Below are 17,950 nucleotides of genomic sequence, written 5' to 3'. Positions count from 1 at the left end.
AGGAAGGAAACCTGTCTTCACCAGGTCTGCATGCTTACTGTTCCTTGGTCTGAACTCTTTTTCACTCTTCAATCTTCTGATTCACTGTGATATTTCTAGATCATTAACCACAGAAGAGGAAGGCCAATATGGACATCAGGACACCCAGACAACTCCTCAGGGCACAGAAGGGACCAAGGTGAAGATGTATCTAAGGGGGTCCCTGCCCTCACAGTCAGCCTGAGACAGAGTGAAGAACCCACATCTGTGACTGCAGGGTGAGGCCTCTTCTGCCCAATGGTTCTCACACTGGTCTCAGAGCCCTGAAGGTGTTGCCCCACAGAGTGGTCGCCTCAAGAGCTGCAAAGAGCAGACCTTAAGCTTAGCTCCTCTTCCCTTAACACACAGTCCTTCCTGTGCCTCTTCCGCACCACTGCCGGCAGGTGTCTCCGTTTCCCTTCCCTTCTAACAACTCCCCAGGGTCAGGGTTTGAATCAGCCATGTTGCCTATAACTCAGAGGTTCAAAGGCTCGGACCCAGAAGATGGTGATACTGGAAGGTTCTGGAAGGTGAGGCCTGGCTGGAGGAAGTAGGCCACTGGAGACAGACCTTGCCCTCTCTCTGCCTCTTGGCTGTCACGAGGTGAAGAAGCTCTCTGGCTACATAGTCTTGTCACTATACACATGGAGCCAGGAGACCACGGAGAACCCAGGAACCCAAATGAATCCTCACTCAAGTTACTCCCTCATAAACCTGTCAGAGCTACCATAGGTAAGGAGAAAAGTCAGCACGGGCTCTGTGACATCTAGCATTTTAATTCTCAAGTTCTACCTTTCCCAATGACAGGAACCAAATCTACATCCCACTGACCACCATGGGACACCATAAAATGCACATGGTGAGGCAGCAGTTCCGAGGCCTTTCAGTCCCTTCTGTGGCTGGTAAAGAGGGGCAGTCACAGACAGACACCAGCACACTCACGTGAACAGGCTCTCAATCAGTCGGAGGTTGGTGACAGCTTCTATGATCAGATTCCTGCGCTTCAGCAGCCGGTATGTTTTGTGAGGCTTGTCCTGGCCTGGGCCATGCCGTCCGGCTTTCTGGGAACCACCACTTTCCTGTCCGAAACCCAAGACCAGGGGTCAGAAAGAGTAGGACCAGACAGACACATACCTGAGGGGCACACTCCCCTTTCAAGGAAGTCAAGTGCTGTTATTCAAGGAGAGTCCACCAGGCCTGCATGCTCATTACTGCTCTAGTGTCCCACAAGGGGAAAGCAGGGCTCGAGAGGCACACAGAAGGAATGTGCAATTGCATGCGCGCTGGGACAAGGCTTCTGACTCTACGACCAGGATGGAAGTGAAATGGAGGGGGGACAGGAGTCTGTGCTTTTCCCCTCACCCTGACCAAGGGCCCGCTTCATTCTTTCTTCTTTTCTCCTTACGGTTTATTTACTATGTGTATGCGTGTGTCGGCTGCATATGTACAATGCCCACAGAGGCTAGAAGAAGGTGTAGAATCCTCTGGAGCTAGAATTGCAGGCAGTTGTAAGCTGCCCACTATAGATGCTGTGAAATGAACCCAGGACTTTTGGAAGAGCAGCAAGGACTTTTAACTGCTGACTCATCTTTTCACCCACAACTTTCAATTTTTTAAAAGATCTTATCAATTTTTACTTTATGTCTGAGTGTTCGCATTCCTGTATGTCTGTGCACCACATGTATGCAGTACCAAAGGAGGTCAGAAGAGAGCATTAGATCCCCTGCAACTGGAGCTTTCATTCTTAAGGTCTTCCTATCTTCTAGGAGCTTAACATGCAGCAGGGTCTTTACAGCATATGCGGTTAAGGCCTGACTATGAATCCCGAATGGAAAAAGAATACCTGTTGACATCATGTGGTAACCACAGGCATGTTTGGCTGGAGGGCTATGGCTTGGAGTAGTGCTTCTGGGGAATGGGAATACATCCCAGGAAGCTACAAGTTGGTGCTGGGGTGACAGTATGAGAACAGCTGAGCCTAGCTTGATCCCTTGCCTACCATAGGCACTCCAGGTCAGGCAGGGTTCTCTCATACTAGGGAGGGAAGTCTTGAGAATTTCTGAAAGGTCCTAAGAGTGGCAGCCTATTGTCTGTCATGTTTCAGAGCAACATTCTGGAAGAAACCATCCCGAATAACTGGAGGCTGGAGAAGCAGAGTTGTGCTCTGCCAAAAACCTTCAGAGAGCCATGGATATAGAATGAAGTGGGCTTTTATCAGAAAAAGCAGTGGTAGGAGAGAGCACAGAACTCTGGCCAGGGAGGAAGGCCTGCTGTATCAGGATTAGAGGACCTAAAAAGGAGGTCTCGGCAGGCATCTTGCAAACAGTAAAGTGTGAACTGAGTCTAGACTACCATCACCCAGTGCCTGTCAGTTTTGCACTAGGGCTGTGCTCAAGGCACAGGCTGCTACTGCAGCACAGGAGAACGGGAGCTGATAAGGTCCCCATCCTGTCCTCCTCCTCTTGGCAGGCCAGTTTTCCACCCATGGCATTGCCTTTCATCCTCACAGGCCAGACTCCACGTTTCTCCTCTCGGGCTGTGAAGCCTGAATAACAGCAGCAAGAGCCAACTGGTCACAGATCCGGTCCACACCAGGAACCAGATCCTCTACTCTGTTTCCAAAGCAATGGCAGAATCTGAGGCATCTTCAGGCAACAAGGGACACAGCATGGTGAAAGGTAACTGAATCATGTAATAAGCAGGGGTTTCCTGTAATAACTGTCCTTTGTTTTTTTATTTTTTATTTTTGGTTTTTCGAGACAGGGTTTCTCTGTGTAACAGCCTTGGCTGTCCTGGAACTCAGAGATCCACCTGCCTCTGCCTTCCAAGTGCTGGGATTAATGGCATTTGCCACCACCGCCCAGCCTGTAATATACTTATGGAAAAGTATGGGTTTGACTCTGTGGTGTCAATGGTACTTGGAGAGGTGACATCTAGCCAGATGTTACTGGTACAATTTTTTTTTTCTTTCCATTTTATACCAAGTGATACTGGCCTTGCGTTGAAAGCAGGCTCTCAACTTTGGTTGTGGCCATTCTAAGTCACACGACTTATTGCTTCAAGGATGTCTTGAAGCTAAGGGCATGGCTCAGTGGCACAACACTTGCCTAGCATGCAAAAAGCCCTGGGCTCTACCTCCAGCCCCAAAATATAAAGAAAAATTAAATGCAGTTTAACTAAACACAGTGGCACCTGTCTGTATTCTCAAGTACTCAGGAGGCTGAGGCAGGAGTAATGCTTAAGCTTAGGAGCCGGAGGACAGCTGGGCAACAGTGAGGTCCTACCTCAAAATAACAACAAAGCATGCTGCCCTCCACCTACTCAAGGCCATCAACGTATCTCTTCTGAAGTGTGATAATCTAAAAGGTCCAAGGACTACTAACTGTCTTCTAAGAGGCAACACTGGCTATATAAATCAATCACACCAACTCTCCCCTCTGAACTCAAGTGAAAAGACCACCTTGTCAGAGGTGATGGGAGTTCTGGAGTTCTGGGCCCAGCATGGGGCAGAGGCAGCAAATGACACTGTGTCACTCCCTGTGGAGCTAGTCACCACTTGGCCCACAGCCTGTGCCTAGCAGGTGACATTCTTATTGCTATCGCCTGCTCCTGTCCCTGGGATTCAAGCTCAGCACCAGAAGACTGGAGTCCACCTGCCCTAAGTCCCTACGGTCACTACTGACCTTGGGGTTATCAAGGCGGACCTCCTCAATCACAGCAATGTCTCCACTGTGACTCTCCATGTTGTGAGGGTCAAAGGATGCGTTGAGCTCAGAGGAGCTGCTGGTGTTCAGGCCTTCCCTACCAGCCGAGCTTCGACGGGCTCTTCCCTCAGCGCTGCCCAGGGAGGCAGCCTTCGGCTTCTTCAATGGGTGCAGGTTTAGGACTTTCCACCCACCTGTGATGAGAGTGGGCACAGATGGTCAGGGGAAAACAAGAAAAGGCTTCTCTGCTTGGCAGCCAGGGCAGGCTAGCCTGGGGGACCTCCTCAGGCTCACTCTGCAGTCTTGGGGTGCAAAGCTGAACATGAAATTCACAAGTCTATCACCTGTCCACCTTCCATACATGTTTTAAAACAGGATTAAGCCATCCAAGGTAATGTACACTTGCAATCCCAGCACTCCGGAGGCTGAAGCAGGAAGGAGGAGTTCAAAGTGGGTTACAGTCAAGTCCAGTCTCAAACGACAACACAATTCACTAGGCTGTAATAACCCAACTGGGAGAACATTAGACTGAACATCCCTGCCTCCGTAGTAGTGTTCTAGAAACTAAGCCCTGAGTGGTTCTTGAATGGACTGAGGGAAGGAATGAAGCTCACGGAACTCTACCTCTTTAATAGTAAAACATGCTATAAAAAAGGTGTTACTCAAGGAGACTACAAGTAACCAGGGCGGGGCACACAACATGACTGTCCTCTCCACACCTACAATAGTGGTGTGAAAAGGACGCTTCTGGGCCCCAAATCAGGACAGCACTTAGGGGATCTCCAGGATGGCTAAGCTGAACAACTGATGATGCCCAGCAGTGCCAGGTTGCTTGGCCCTGCTGGCCCCATACTCATCAAGCAGTCCTTACCCTTGGCTGGAGTGGAGTGATGAGGCTGAGAACCAGCATTCCCTGAGGCTCTTGACTGGCCCCGGGACCCTCGGCCCTTACGCTTGCCACTGCAGCTGCTCTCTTCCTCACTTTCTGAGTCAGAGAGGAAGGCCTCTTCACCCTCGGGCATGAGGGACTCATCCTGCACCGAGGCTAGGCTCACAGTGGTCAGTAGCTCTCCTCGGGCCTTTTCACGTGCATATTGGCGGCTCAGGTCACTCTCCTCCGCAAACACGCAGGAAATGTACTTGGTGGTCCGCTGCCGGCCTTCATCTTCCATGAATCCCTAGGGTAATCACATGAGTTAGTGCCTTCCAGGGGGTGTTAATGCCTATAGGTGTGCAGGTGGTTCCTGTCTCATAGTGCCTTCCTGTCAGGGCCTGCCATGTTAGGCCTACACATGATCTGGACTGTGTCTGTTCTCTGAAGCTAGAAGTCCCTTGGAGACAGGGCCTTGACTTGGTCTTACCATGCACTCTCTGTGCCTGACACTGGACCTGGCTCATAAACGATCAGGAATCAGCTTGTGCTGTTTACATAGAACCCAGGGTCCCATACACTGCAAACAGCCACAGCCTTGGAGACCTGTGGTTTGGTTTATGGCTAATCCATGATCATTTTGCCTTCTAAAATGGGAAAGGGGGTTGTCCCACGGCCTGTAGTGGGAGAAAAGTAAAGATCTTCTATGTATCCCTTCACATGCAAGGGATGATGCCAAGGCCCCAGTTATACTTAGCTTAACTAATAAAACCCTGTCTATGGCAAAATGTCCACAGTAGCCCACGAGAGGGTCTGGATAAGTATCCTCTAAAACCTGTGAGCCAAAGTTTAGTTCCTAGGGTGGTACTATTGGGAAGAGGCAGAACCTTTAGGAGGTGGGAGTCTAACAGGAAGTCCCTGGTCACAGGAGAGTGCTCCCAAAGGAGTGTGCCTCCCCACCTCCCACCTGATCATTTTGTCTTCCTTCTGACTCAGGAGGTGTCTTTACTCTACCTACCAACATGTTCCTGTCATGAGGCACCTGCTGTCTCATTAGAGGTCCAAAGCAGTGAGAACCACTTGATTTTGGATTAGATCTCTAGAACAGGCCTAACAACCCTCCTCTTTATAATTAACTGCCTCAGCTACTTCACTACAGTTACAGGAAGCTAACTAATACCAGCCTCAGGAGCCGAGACACAGCTTTGAATTACAAAAGGGGACACTAGGCCTAGAGTCAGCTGCTGTGATGGAGGACCGGCGGCTCATTAGACACTAGCCAGCTCCAGCCGACTGTCCTCACCCAGGAGTGAGCTGCAAGGGCAGCTGCTGGAATGTCACTCCAGCGCTTCCATTTTAAGAAGTGGAACCAGACAAGTGCTCCATGAGGGGGAGGCCTAGCATGTTAGCCTCATAGAGGTACTGCCTCATGGACAGACAGTTAGGCACCTGCTTCTCTGATGTATAATCCCACCGGCACTGAGATGAGGCACTGTAGGGATGACAGGATGTTACCTTGACAACCTTGAACCTCTGAAGGAGCCGACACAGCATTCTCGCTTCCAGCTTTCCCACGTTCATAGCAACTCGGATCTCAGCTTGGGAAATTCCTTTCGTGCCTCTGCGCTCAACTGTGAACAAGACCATATTGAACCCCAGCACTGCACAGGGCGGGCTGTTCACAACCACTTCCCTGCTCCCGGGCTAAGCACAGAAGACACAGAAAGCACTCCCTCCTCTCCTCCAAGCAGTGCTCCACCGCTGCCAGGCTGAACAGCACTCCTCGACCCGAGAACACCAGCAGCTCATTTTGTGTGTCTGCTCTCTGGTTCTCCATGCTAAAACACTGACGGGAACAGTGGCCATGTTCAAATGGAGGAGGAGGACCTATTAAGGTCTCTAACTTACCTCCATCGTGGCCACCCACCCCCCAACAGGGTTTCCTGTGTAGTTTTGGTTCCTGTCCTGGATCTCACTCTGTGGACCAGGCTGACCTCGAACTCACAGAGATCCACCTGCCTCCTGAGTGCTGGGATTAAAGGCGTGTGCCGCTGCCACCCAGCCAATTTTTTTTTCTTTTTTTTTTTGATGCTTTCTGAAAGGGTCAGTTTCATTTATCTGAGTAAGTTCATTTGTAAGGGAAAGCTAATTTCCTGCTGCGGCTTAAAAGTAATCCAGGACAGGCACCAAAATTACACAGGAAAACCCTGTCTCGAAAAACCAAAAAAAAAAAAAAAAAGCATCAAAATAACTTTTTTTTGCTACCCTTGAACACGTGATCATCTTGTCTTGGCTCCCAGGTACATGTGTATGTCTAGGTCCCGAAAACTTTCTCTGAATATGCATTTTCTATGTTCCTGTGGAGACCAACAACTGTTCCTTTTCTCACAGCCAGGCCAGCAGGAAGTGGGGGAGCAATTGATGGCAGCAGCTCCAGAGAACCAGGGGCAGTTGCTGCCCGCTTCTGGCACCATACAGTCTGCAGTTTCTGCCTTGCAGCTCATGTCTACTGCTCAACATGGGCATGTGCCCGCCTTTCACAGGCCCTCCCTGTGGACTGAACGCTGAAGGGAGGAACTTGGTTGGAGGCTGCTCCATGACCTGGAGGCAGATGACGGCAACGCTCTTTGTTCAGAAAACACTGCCCTTTCTTTTTTAACGTGTCCACACACTTGAGGCTGCCAGACAAAAATCAATCAGGATGTAGGCTTTCTACATCAGCCGCACACAAAGATGACCAGAATGAGAGGAGATGGCTAAGACGGTCCCCTCTACTCAAGAGTGGGGACAAGAGGTCTATAGGCAGCGTTTCCAAACTGTGTTATGAGGAAGCAATCTGAGCCACCATGAGAACTGTCAATCAACTAGCCTTCATAAAGCCTGAGAGATCAGCCAGCATGACCTGCTGGTGGAGGCTAAGATGGAACCTCTTCAGAAGGCAATCGTGGCTCCAGAATCTGAGTAACAGCACAGAGGTTCAGTTCTGTCACTTCCTCCCTGGAGCAGCACCAGGGTAGAGTCCTCCACTTTGCAGACAGTTCTTGTTCTCCATTGGGCTGTTCTAGAAGCAGCATGTGGTGCCCTCCACATGTCTGCTAACCCTCTGCTTTCCTAACTTCTGCAGGAGCACAGGCCCCACCAGAACAGCAAATACCAGTGCCTAACCTGAACTCATCAGCCCCTAGAGCTACAAGCAATAAAGACTCCTGTCTTTAAAAATTGCCTGCTCTTGGGTGCTTTGTTAAAGTATAAGAAAACAGACTAAGACAACAGGTAGTTAAGCTTCCTGAGTGTTTCTGTGGGGGGCACTGTTGTAGGTAATTTACTCCTCCACCTTTTACCTGAGAATGTGCTCACATGGGTTTTATCCCAACGTGATGATTAACTTTAAGTTGATTTAATGGTCAAACACTATTCTTGGAATGGGTCCATGAGGGTATTTATTTCTGGAGGAAAGCAGCCTATGAATAGTTAAAGGGTGACATGGGGGAAGATATGCCCAAATATGGGTGACATCATATCATCAACTAGGCGCCCAGTGAGAACAAAACAAAACATAAGGTAGAGGCAATGACGACTCATTTCTCTCTCCACTTCCTTCCTCCCTGGGTCAGGAGCAGCCTCTCCTCTTGCTCTGGATCATGAAAATCTATAGGTTCTCTAGTGGTTCCCCTGGGTCTTCCATATGTGCCAGCGATAGCAGGCCTCAATGTCCACGTCACATGAAACAATCCCCTAATAAACCCCTCAGAGACACTGTTACCCTCAGTCTACTGGTGCAGCTCTAGAGAACTTTGTTGTCCTAACACACTCCACTTCACAGACAGGGGAAACAAGGCTCAAAGGCCGAGTTAAAGCCATGGATCAAGGAAGCAGCAAGGCTCCACCCTGAACCTGATCCAAAGCCGAAGCTTGGAGAGAAGCCTGCAGCCTCCTAGGCTTTATGTACTGGAGCCCCATTTCCCACCTGGGGAGCACATTTCCTACTCCAGTGCTCACACAAAGGCAAGTGTTGGGTGAACAGGACTCACTGAGCTCGTAGGTCTGTGTGAGCATGTCCCGCTCAAAAACGATGTCCACAGGAGGCACACCCTTAGAGATGACCTCCTCATCGTCATCATCGTCATGGTCGTCCTCCATCTTCCGCTTGAACTCCTTCAGTAGTTTAAGGCACCGAACCATGACATCAGTCCCTAGAAAGAGGGCACACATGAGCAGACAGCAGGCACAGGGCCTCATGGGAGAGTAGTAGATGACATCCTGAAAGGTCACAGATGACCTGGTATCACAGCACGTTTCTTCCCTATGTGTGTGTGTGCAAAGTCTAAAACTACTAATCCTGGGGCTGCAGAGATGGCTTGGTGGTTAAGAACACTTGCTCTTACAGAGGACCTGGGCTCGGTTTCTGATATCAAAAGCTCTTAACTGCCTGGATCTAGCTCCAGCTGCAGGGCATCCAATGATCTTCTAGTCTCCAGGGAATCTACACACTTGTGGCACATGCCCACACATACACATGATTAAAGTGAAAATTAATACAAACAAAATGAATATAAATTTAGAAAACAAACAAACAAAAATACCTGCTACCCTTAGGGACAAGACTATTATGTCTTGTTAACTTTAGAGCAGGAAGAAATATGTGTAAAAGGAGCAGAGAGGCGCCCTGACAGCCTCCCTGGAGGACATGGCCTATCCCTTTCAACAGCATTCCAGGACCCACATTTGGGATTTGCTGAAGAAATGAAGAACAATTTTTCTTTAAATTCAACAAGAGGCCCTTCTGGGACTCTGAGGGTGGGAACTTAGTTTACAAAAATAATTCAAAAAGAGGCCAAGGCAAAAAGGACTAATGGGTCTGAGCTAGCACCCTGTATGATATTAGCCCCAGTGATAAGTACAGACAAGGTGGGGCCCAGCTGCAACACAAGCCATGCTCTGGGCTCTGAGGGAAATTTGCATCTACATTCAGATAGCCTACTGCAACCTAGCATATCAGGGAAAACCCCACACTTATGCCCAACGAAGAGGACAACAAAGAAGGCAAACAATGAAGATGCCTGGTACAGACATGTGCCAACTCACTGATCCCAATGACTCCAGGAGTCATTTTATGCATACGGGAACTGAAGCATGGAAGGGTTGGGTCACCAGCCCAAGCTCCCACTGCCTTGTCAATGACAGGAGCAAGCTACTCTGTCAGATTTCTTCAAGTAAAAGGAAAGAGAGTCAAGGGTGAGCAGGGCAAATGTCATGTGAGTTCAGAGTGACACCCACCCTAGTGAATGAACTCTGGGAAATTTATCAATAAGCCCTAGCACAACTGGAGGAGGTGAGAGCCTTAGGTGACTGCAAAGAGGTCTGACCCGAATCCGGAAGCCAGAGGGTGGTGGGGGATAACACCCTGATAGGTAGGAAGCCTCCTCTGCCAGCTCTACTCTTTGACCAAGTGATATGTTCTCTCTGTGCCTCAGTTTCCTCAGCTGTAACACAAGAATAGCATTGGGGGAGCCAGATGGCTCAGTGGACAGAGGTGCTTGTATGCAGGCCTGATGATTTGATCTCAAGCCTCAGATTTCCTGTCCAAGTGGTAAAACATGCCTACGGTGACAGAACATGGGAGGCTGTGGGAAGATGGAAGTCCAGGGCCATTCTGGGCTTCAGTAGTAAGGCTTTTTCTCAAAGAAAAAAAACAGTCTTTCTAACAGATGCCTGCTCAGGAGACACTCACTACTGCTTCTCTCCTTACTAACACCCTTGAAGGACACAGCTGCTGAGGGCAAAACATCACACCCAGCTGGATTGCTGGGACCTTAATTTCAATCAGATTCCACAAACATTTATTCTGTACTGTGTCCAGAACAGACACAAACCAGACAGGTTTCCTCCACTGTAAAAAGAGACACAATGAGTCTGGACAAGGCAGCTGGAGGACACTGGGCTTGCCGTGACACAGCCCAGGCTGACAATCTGGTTCTGCCTACCACAGGGAAGCCCTTTTTCTCTCTGAGCCTCAAGTTTCTCAGCCCTCAAGCAGAGCTAATCCTAAGTGCATCTTGAATGGACTGAGCACTTTGTGCGGGAGGCTTGGAGATGAGTTAGGAGGTAGGGTGGAGCAGATGTCTATCCACTGCATGGGACAATGAAGGATGAATGGGGTGGTCTGATCTGGCCATGGAGGACAGGCATTGAGGCAGTGAGGTAAAGAAGAGGAAGAAATGAAGACTGCACTCAACAGCAAGGCAGGCTGTAGAAGGGATGTCTGTATGCCAGGCAAGTGACGTTGTGTTTATTTTGTAAGCAAGATGTTTGGGGCTGTGGCGAATGTGGCCAGTGGCTTGATGGGAGGCCTGCAGGGAGTAGGATCTACAGACACTGGGGCCCTGGCACCTCTCCTCAGCACAGGCCCAGGTCCACACACTTCCCTTTCCTCACAAACCCTGCTCTGCCTCTCAACAGTGATGGCATAAGGGATTGAGGGACCAATGACTGCAGACTCTGTCACACGTTCTTGGCTCAAATCCCTGCACCAGCACCACCCCTCCTGATGACCTGAGCATAAGCCACGCTCCCCATTTTCTTGGCAATGCAACGAAGAAAAAGAATAAAGAGGTTAGGAATATTAGAGAAAAAGTAACTCAGAACAGTGCCTAGCATATTATCTGGATGCTCCTTCCCCTGCAAGGCTGACCCCCATATGAGACAATAGTAGTACTGTCTTGTCTGGTTTCCTCTTTTAAAAGGCCAGGACAAGCCCAAGGACAGGCTCTTCTTACTGCCCTAGGAAACAAGAGTAATAGTAACAACACACATGCAGCTTAAAAAAGGTTTATAAATTATCACTGTTGTTAGGTTAGAATTTCAGAGTCATCATCAAATACCCAGTGCAAATACCACTGCCCCAAATACTTGGTCTGAGTTTGCACCGGGCACAATTAGGTCCCCTCAGTCCTAAAGTATAGAGGAGTGTTGGGAAAGGCTGCTGGAGTTGCGGTGCTGAAAACATCACCAGGAAGCCCCTGAGGGCCTGGCATAGTGACATTTTATTTGTACTAAAATGTGATTTGTATGTTAATAAATAAATTTGCCCGGGGATCAGAGCTATTAGAGCCATAGCAAAAGCTGGGCGGTGGTGGTGCATGCCTTTAACTCCAGCACTTGGTAGGCAGAGCTAGGTAGATCTCTGTGTGTTCAAGGATACAGCCAGCAATGGAGACACATGCCTTTAATCTCAATACCAACCATAGAAGATCTGGAGGTCTGTACAGACAGGCAGTGACAAGGCAGTCATGTGGTTGGGTTTACAACCAATGAGAAGGCAGAACAGAAAATCTATATAAAGACAAAAACACAGGACGTAGGTCTCTTGGCTGAAGAGGCTAGCTGCAGCAGATGGGTAAGGCTCTTAGCTCTGATCTCTTGGCTTTCTTCTTTGCATTGGTTCTGTGTTTCTTATTTAATAAGACGGTTGGTTACATCTACAGCCTGGAGCCTGGCACTGCTCAGGAAGCTAACATGATTCACTTGAGGCATGTTCCAGCCATGTTCACAGCCCCTACCTGCCCTGTTACCAGGCTGGCCATCTGATAAAGGCAGCTATGCGACCATGAAGTGTCCAGGCTCAATCTCCACCCCAAGCAATCAGCTAGCTATACCCTAGGAAGGGACACAGGCAAACCCCTCCTTCCACACAGGGCCAGCCATTGGTCCAGAAAGTGCTGTCTGCCACCATCAGTGTTGACACCAGCCCCCACATTCCTGCTGAGCCCTACATAGCTGCCACCCTCGAGAAGGGACAAGGGGCCGCTCCAAGAGGCACTGCCCTTGCCCCTATACAAGTGACTCAAGTCTAGGTGTTTACACCCTGGTAAAGGTCAGCCCTCACCCAAGTTTTCCCTTTAATAGTTTCTGCCATATTAAAATGTCCCTGCTTCTTTTATGTACATTAATTATTGACAGTGTTACTTTTAATTCTTATAGCTGGTGTCTTTTAATCACTTTTATTTAAATAAAACTGCTTACTTTTAAACTGTTTTCATCATCTTCAAAACACAGCACTAGAGTTCTAGCTTTTAAAATATGTGATAGCTCTGACTCTTTGTTTTCATGTTTATGCTTACCTTTTATCCTGTTTTTCTGGTCTTTATTCTTTTCCATTCTTCTTGGCTTTGACTCTTTAGGTCTGTATATTTATTTTATTGCATTTTTGTATTTCTTTATATGGCTCATTTCTCTCCTAGGTTGTATACTTTAATCCCACTATAATTTTGTTAATATCCCCTTTCTTAATGGTCATGATTTACTTTGCTGTACCGTGTTATATTTCTTGATTTAGGTTTTACTTATTTCAAATTTAACAGCTTGAATGAGATTTAATTCATATATTGTATAATCTACCCCTTCAGTGGGTACAAGTCACAGCCTATGTATTAAATACTAGCCAACTTTAGAAGTTTTTTTTTTTTCTTTTTCCAGAGCTGAGGACCGAACCCAGGGCCTTGTGCTTGCCAGGCAAGCACTCTACCACTGAGCTAAATCCCCAACCCCATAGAAGATTTTTAATCATCTCCACTCCTCTACCTGAGCTGCCCCCTAAGCATTCACAGTTCACTTCCAGATTGTCCCACTGGACTTCCCTACAGGTGGAGTCATATGAAATGCCACTGTGGCGGCCACTCTTTCTTCACCTGTCTTATTGAGAACCAACTGAGCCACCACACAGGGGCTTCTGAGTGCTGTTGACCAACTCACGACCTGCATGACCTCTGTGCCATGTCTGCCACTGTCTGAGTTCTGTTGCTGTGCAGCAGAGTTTGAAAGTAGAAATGAGTTCTACTTTATCCCTTTCCCCAGGACTGTTCAGCTTTCTGGGTTCCTTGCACTTAGATACAGATTTTAGAAACAGACCCTCAACTCCCACAAGTCTGGAATCAGACATGGACTGTGTTGAATCAGATCAGTCAGGGGAGTCTTATAATGTTAGCTGGCTTGATCCATTTCTGTTTACATAGCCCTTAAATTTCAGCAGTGTTTTATAGTTTTCACAGTAACTGATCTGCACATATTTTGTTAAATTTGTTCCAAGTTACTGCAAACAGAATTGCTTTCTCAGCTCAACTTTTAGATTCTCCACTTTAAGTATAGAAACCCAGGAGATGCATATTGAGGTTAGTGTCTGTGGAACTGTTTATTTCTTAAGAGTCACAAGGACATCAGATCAGGAGGAGGACTCAATCCCAATCCCTGTCAGAAGTGGAAGTGAGCTGACTACCTTAGTCATCAGCCCAGATCATGCAGAGGTGTTCTGCCAAGTGCTTCCAACTGCGATCCTGTTGGAAGGGACTGCCAAATTCACTTCTCTCTCTTTCCTTCATTTTCTCAGCACAATTTAATAAACACATGGTGGCTAGTAAATACTTGAGGAAAATAATTTTGTAAATCAGAGCAGTTCTGGGCAGCTGCTTTCATTACAAAGTTTATTTTGCTTTTGCCAAATAGATATGGCAAAGTGTGAGTATAAAATATGCCTAAATCCAAACTGTTTAAGGGGTTTAAAAACCAGCGGAAGTGGTGCTTGATTAAATTAAATGTACAAACACGTACTAAGCAGTCACTGGCTCCAAGCTGATTCGCCCAGGCACTAGGAACACAAAGCATGCAAAGGGTGTGGCCAGCTCCTCACAGAACTCAGGACCCAGCACAAGGTCACTCAGACAAGCAATGAACCAGGGCCATGAGACAGAGGGAAGGGCTGGCTATGAGCCCAAGCAGCAGAGATGGGAGATCACGTAGGTACAGAGGCTACCATGGCTAAGAACAACCTCTAGCAATCAAGATGGGCTTGGTGTGCACATGACATAGTCTAAATGTCCGACTGATCAGCCTGGGTGCCAACTCTTATCACTAATTGTATTCTGAGTCACATTGACCACTCTGGGAAGTCCTGTCCTCCCAGGACAGGCTTAAGGTGATACCCTATGAACAGACACATCTGAAGGTGATGAGAGACCATACACACAGATTGTGTGTGCTATGTAGCAGCAGGCAGGTGTCACTGGTGAGTAGGGAGGCGGGCCCATCTGCCTGTCAATCACCATGAAAGAAATGTACTACTATTTGCTTTCCCTTTGCACATAAGCTGGAAGTCAGACTTCCCAGGTTTAAAAAAAAAAAAAAATTCATGTTTTAAATTCCAGAAACCAACTCAGTGAAAACAAATGCTGCAGGCTACACAAAACACACCTCTAGCCAGGCATGATGATACACGCCACAAACAGGAGGCAGAAGGAGATCGAGATGAGTTCGAGACCACTGGGGCAAGAGTAAAACGGTCTCAAACAAAAAAACTCCTCTAGATCTATCCTACCTGCCACGAAGCCGTGGCCCTACTCAGAGCCCAGCAATCCCTGTGAGCACTGCAGCACCTTAGAGGTAGGTGCTATTACTCTTGTAATCCAGCTGAGGGAAGCTGGGACAGAGAAGTCAAGGGAAAATTATAAGCATGACTGCCTGACTTCAAAAGCACATTTGGCTAGGTATGTTTACACAAGCCTTTAATCCTAGCACTGGGAGGCAGAGGCAGGTGGATCTCTGTGAATTCAAGGCCAGCCTGGTCTACAGAGCCAGTTCCAGGACAGCCCTGTCTTGAAAAACAACAAAAGCCCATTTGGATAGCTGTTAGTGTCAAGTGGTTACTTTGAATTTGCAGGAACCTCTGCCTGGAAGAAAGCTCTCGCCACAGTGGCCTACATGGCAACACAGAGTCTTCTTTCATGGTTCTTCACTGAAGAAAACATCAAATTATTTAACATTCTTCTTCCAACATCCCAGAATACTAAAATGTACCTCTGTCTACCTGGCCTACACTTGCCAGATCTCATCAGGGTTTCCCTTCACGAGTCCTGGCTTCCTAGACCCCATGTTTCCCTGTGTCTTGGTTTACTCTGTTAGTTTCTAGTTCCCAGGACATGTAGAATGTGGACGTGTGGAACTAGTCCCCTCCTCAGTCCTCATTCATGGCAAAACTAAAAAAAGGACTCTTGGCTAAATGACCAATTCCTTCAGAATATTAAAGAGCCATTTTGTGTGTGCGTGGGGGAGGGGTGCAGGCATAGGTGTGGAAAGGAGTACATGTGGAGGTCAGAGGACAAGGTTTTGGAGGTCAGTTCTTCCTTGTTTTTGAGGCAAAGTCTGTGGTTATTTCTGAGGCTGCACTTTGTGCTGGGCTGCCCTATGTGAGCTTCAAGCCAATTCTGTCTGCCTTCCATTTTACTGTGGGAGCGTTGGGCCTAGGATTACAGATGCCAGCCACCACATCTGTTTTTTTTAATCAGAGTTTTGGGATCAACCTCAGATTATCAAGTGTGGTGGTTTTAATGAGAAATGTCCCCCATAGTCTCAGCCATTTGAGTACTGGTTCCCAGCTGGGAGTGCTGTTTGGAGGAAGGTTTCAGCCATGCAGCCTTGCTGGAGAAGTATGTCCTTGGGGGTAGGCTTTGAGAGTAAAAGGCCTCACCTACTCCTAATTTGCCCTCTGCTTCATGCTCGTGGTTGAGATGTGAGCACTCAGCTCCCTATTCCTGCCACTGTATCTACTATTGCTGCCATCCTCCTGGCCATCACAGACTCTAACCCTCTGGAACCATAAGCCAAAATAAACTCTTCCTTCCTTCTATAAGTTGCCTTGATCATGGTGTTTTATCACAGTGGCAGAAAAGTAAGTAATACATCAGGGATGCAAGGTAAGTGTTTCTACTCACAGATCCATACTGCTAGCCCCTTCCTACAGAATTCTGACAGCTCTGATCCAATGCCGTCCTGCTTTAGTCCACTGGGAAACGTGGGGTTTCCTAGAGAAGTCTTCACTATGCTAGAAACATGACAGTTCCTTTTGATCTAGAAGCCCACATCCTTCAGATCTCAAAAGGTTCCATTTTTTACTTTCCCACACCCCAATCCTTTGCATGTTTCTCTGTGTCCTTCTGTTCTCTGTGCTATGGTTTGGAAAAATGTCCTCAAAGGCCCATTGTTAAGGGCCTGGCTGGCAATCTGTGCAGCTACAGAGTGATGGAACCGTTAAGAGGTGGGGTCTACTAGGAGGAGACTGAGTACCAGCAGCACAGCAGGACCCACTTTCAGGGACATGGGACTCTCAGCCCCTTCTCTCCCGCTTTTAGTTTCAACTTGGCATTCTGTTTTCTTTGAGATCTTTCTCGGCACCTTTCTCTTACTCTCTCTCATTGCACTTAGCTGTCAACAACCCTTCCCTTCCATTCCCCCATCTCCACAGCTCCTTGTTCTGCTTCCATGAACACAGCACCTGTTTCTTTCTGAGGATTAAATTTTATTGTACTTTTCAAGGTTTCTGTTTCCCTGAATTCTATTAGGCTTCATTTTCCTCAACAATGTGCTTGCTTTAGGATGCTGCCTGGAGACCAGTGTTTCCGGAGGAGGGAAGGGAAAAGCTACATCATCTGGACTCCAGTGAAGGGTGAGCTGTCAGACATGTTGGAAACGTGACGAGTTGTTTTCCTTAGCTAGAAAACTCCAGCATTCAGTACGTAGAGGACTTTGCTCTTGAACTGGTCACTTTCTTCAGAACAGAAGCCTCTAATCCTGGGCCTAGGTTCTAAGTCTGTCTATCAGTGTTCTAGAGGCTGGATCGTTCTAATAGCTCATGTTCCCTTTTAGAACTAGATACTAGAGGGCTGGAGCGCAGCTCAGTGGTACAGGGCTAACCTAGCACATACAAGCCCCAAGTCCGATCTCCAGTCCCTCTGCTGTTTTCAGAGGCTATGGCTGGAGACCCTGAAGCCTGCCTAAACCAGCACAGATAAGCATTCCCGACCCACATCCCTTCCCTAGTTCTCACCTGCAGCATGTCACTGTGGAAGTGGTGAAAGTCTAGAAAACTATGGAAGAATGTTATCAAATGAGATGAACTAGCAACTGTTAGGAATCACATCTCTTGTTGACTACATTCTCCATTGCCAGCACTCCACCTTGTCCCAGGCCTGTTCTCATGCCCACGCATCTAGAAATCCTCCAGGCTCCTGACATATGGGACACAAGAGGGAAGTGAGGTGTGATGCTTCTCATGTAGACTGTCAGCCCGCCCAGTCTCAGACCCATCCATGCTTGTCATTTTAAAGTCACCTGGAATCTCTGGTATTTCCAGTTCAGAGGTGTCAGTTTTTAGCTGCCACCTATCATAGGTATTTGGCTTTCCCAATCTGCTCTGCTTATTACTACATCTCCAGCAGTTTTGAGCACCAAGTGTTGCTGAGAACCCCTACATGTCTGCTGCCCTGCTCTTTGAATGTCCCAGTTTACTCCGGCTATGTCTCTACCATCACTT

At 47.9% G+C, this 17,950-nt stretch overlaps 1 protein-coding gene across 1 annotated transcript in view; it reads right to left on the bottom strand.

Moving 5' to 3' along the window:
* The window catches only part of Gtf3c1 (general transcription factor IIIC subunit 1), a 67,591-nt gene that overhangs the window by 32,669 nt on the left and 16,972 nt on the right, over nt 1–17,950 (bottom strand). Inside the window, exons 7-11 of the mRNA XM_052761646.1 lie at nt 8,625–8,786; nt 6,109–6,224; nt 4,594–4,900; nt 3,702–3,916; nt 961–1,097 (exon numbers count right to left, since the gene is read on the bottom strand). Of these exons, the coding sequence (XP_052617606.1) occupies nt 961–1,097; nt 3,702–3,916; nt 4,594–4,900; nt 6,109–6,224; nt 8,625–8,786 (937 nt within the window). The remainder of the gene's footprint in view (nt 1–960; nt 1,098–3,701; nt 3,917–4,593; nt 4,901–6,108; nt 6,225–8,624; nt 8,787–17,950) is intronic.

Source organism: Peromyscus californicus, unplaced genomic scaffold (genome assembly GCF_007827085.1).
Source record: "Peromyscus californicus insignis strain IS unplaced genomic scaffold, ASM782708v3 Scaffold_4__1_contigs__length_199733344, whole genome shotgun sequence".
NCBI lineage: Eukaryota > Metazoa > Chordata > Mammalia > Rodentia > Cricetidae > Peromyscus > Peromyscus californicus.
The sequence above is the reverse complement of the archived record's forward strand: the minus strand, read 5'-3'. Positions and strand labels throughout refer to the sequence as shown.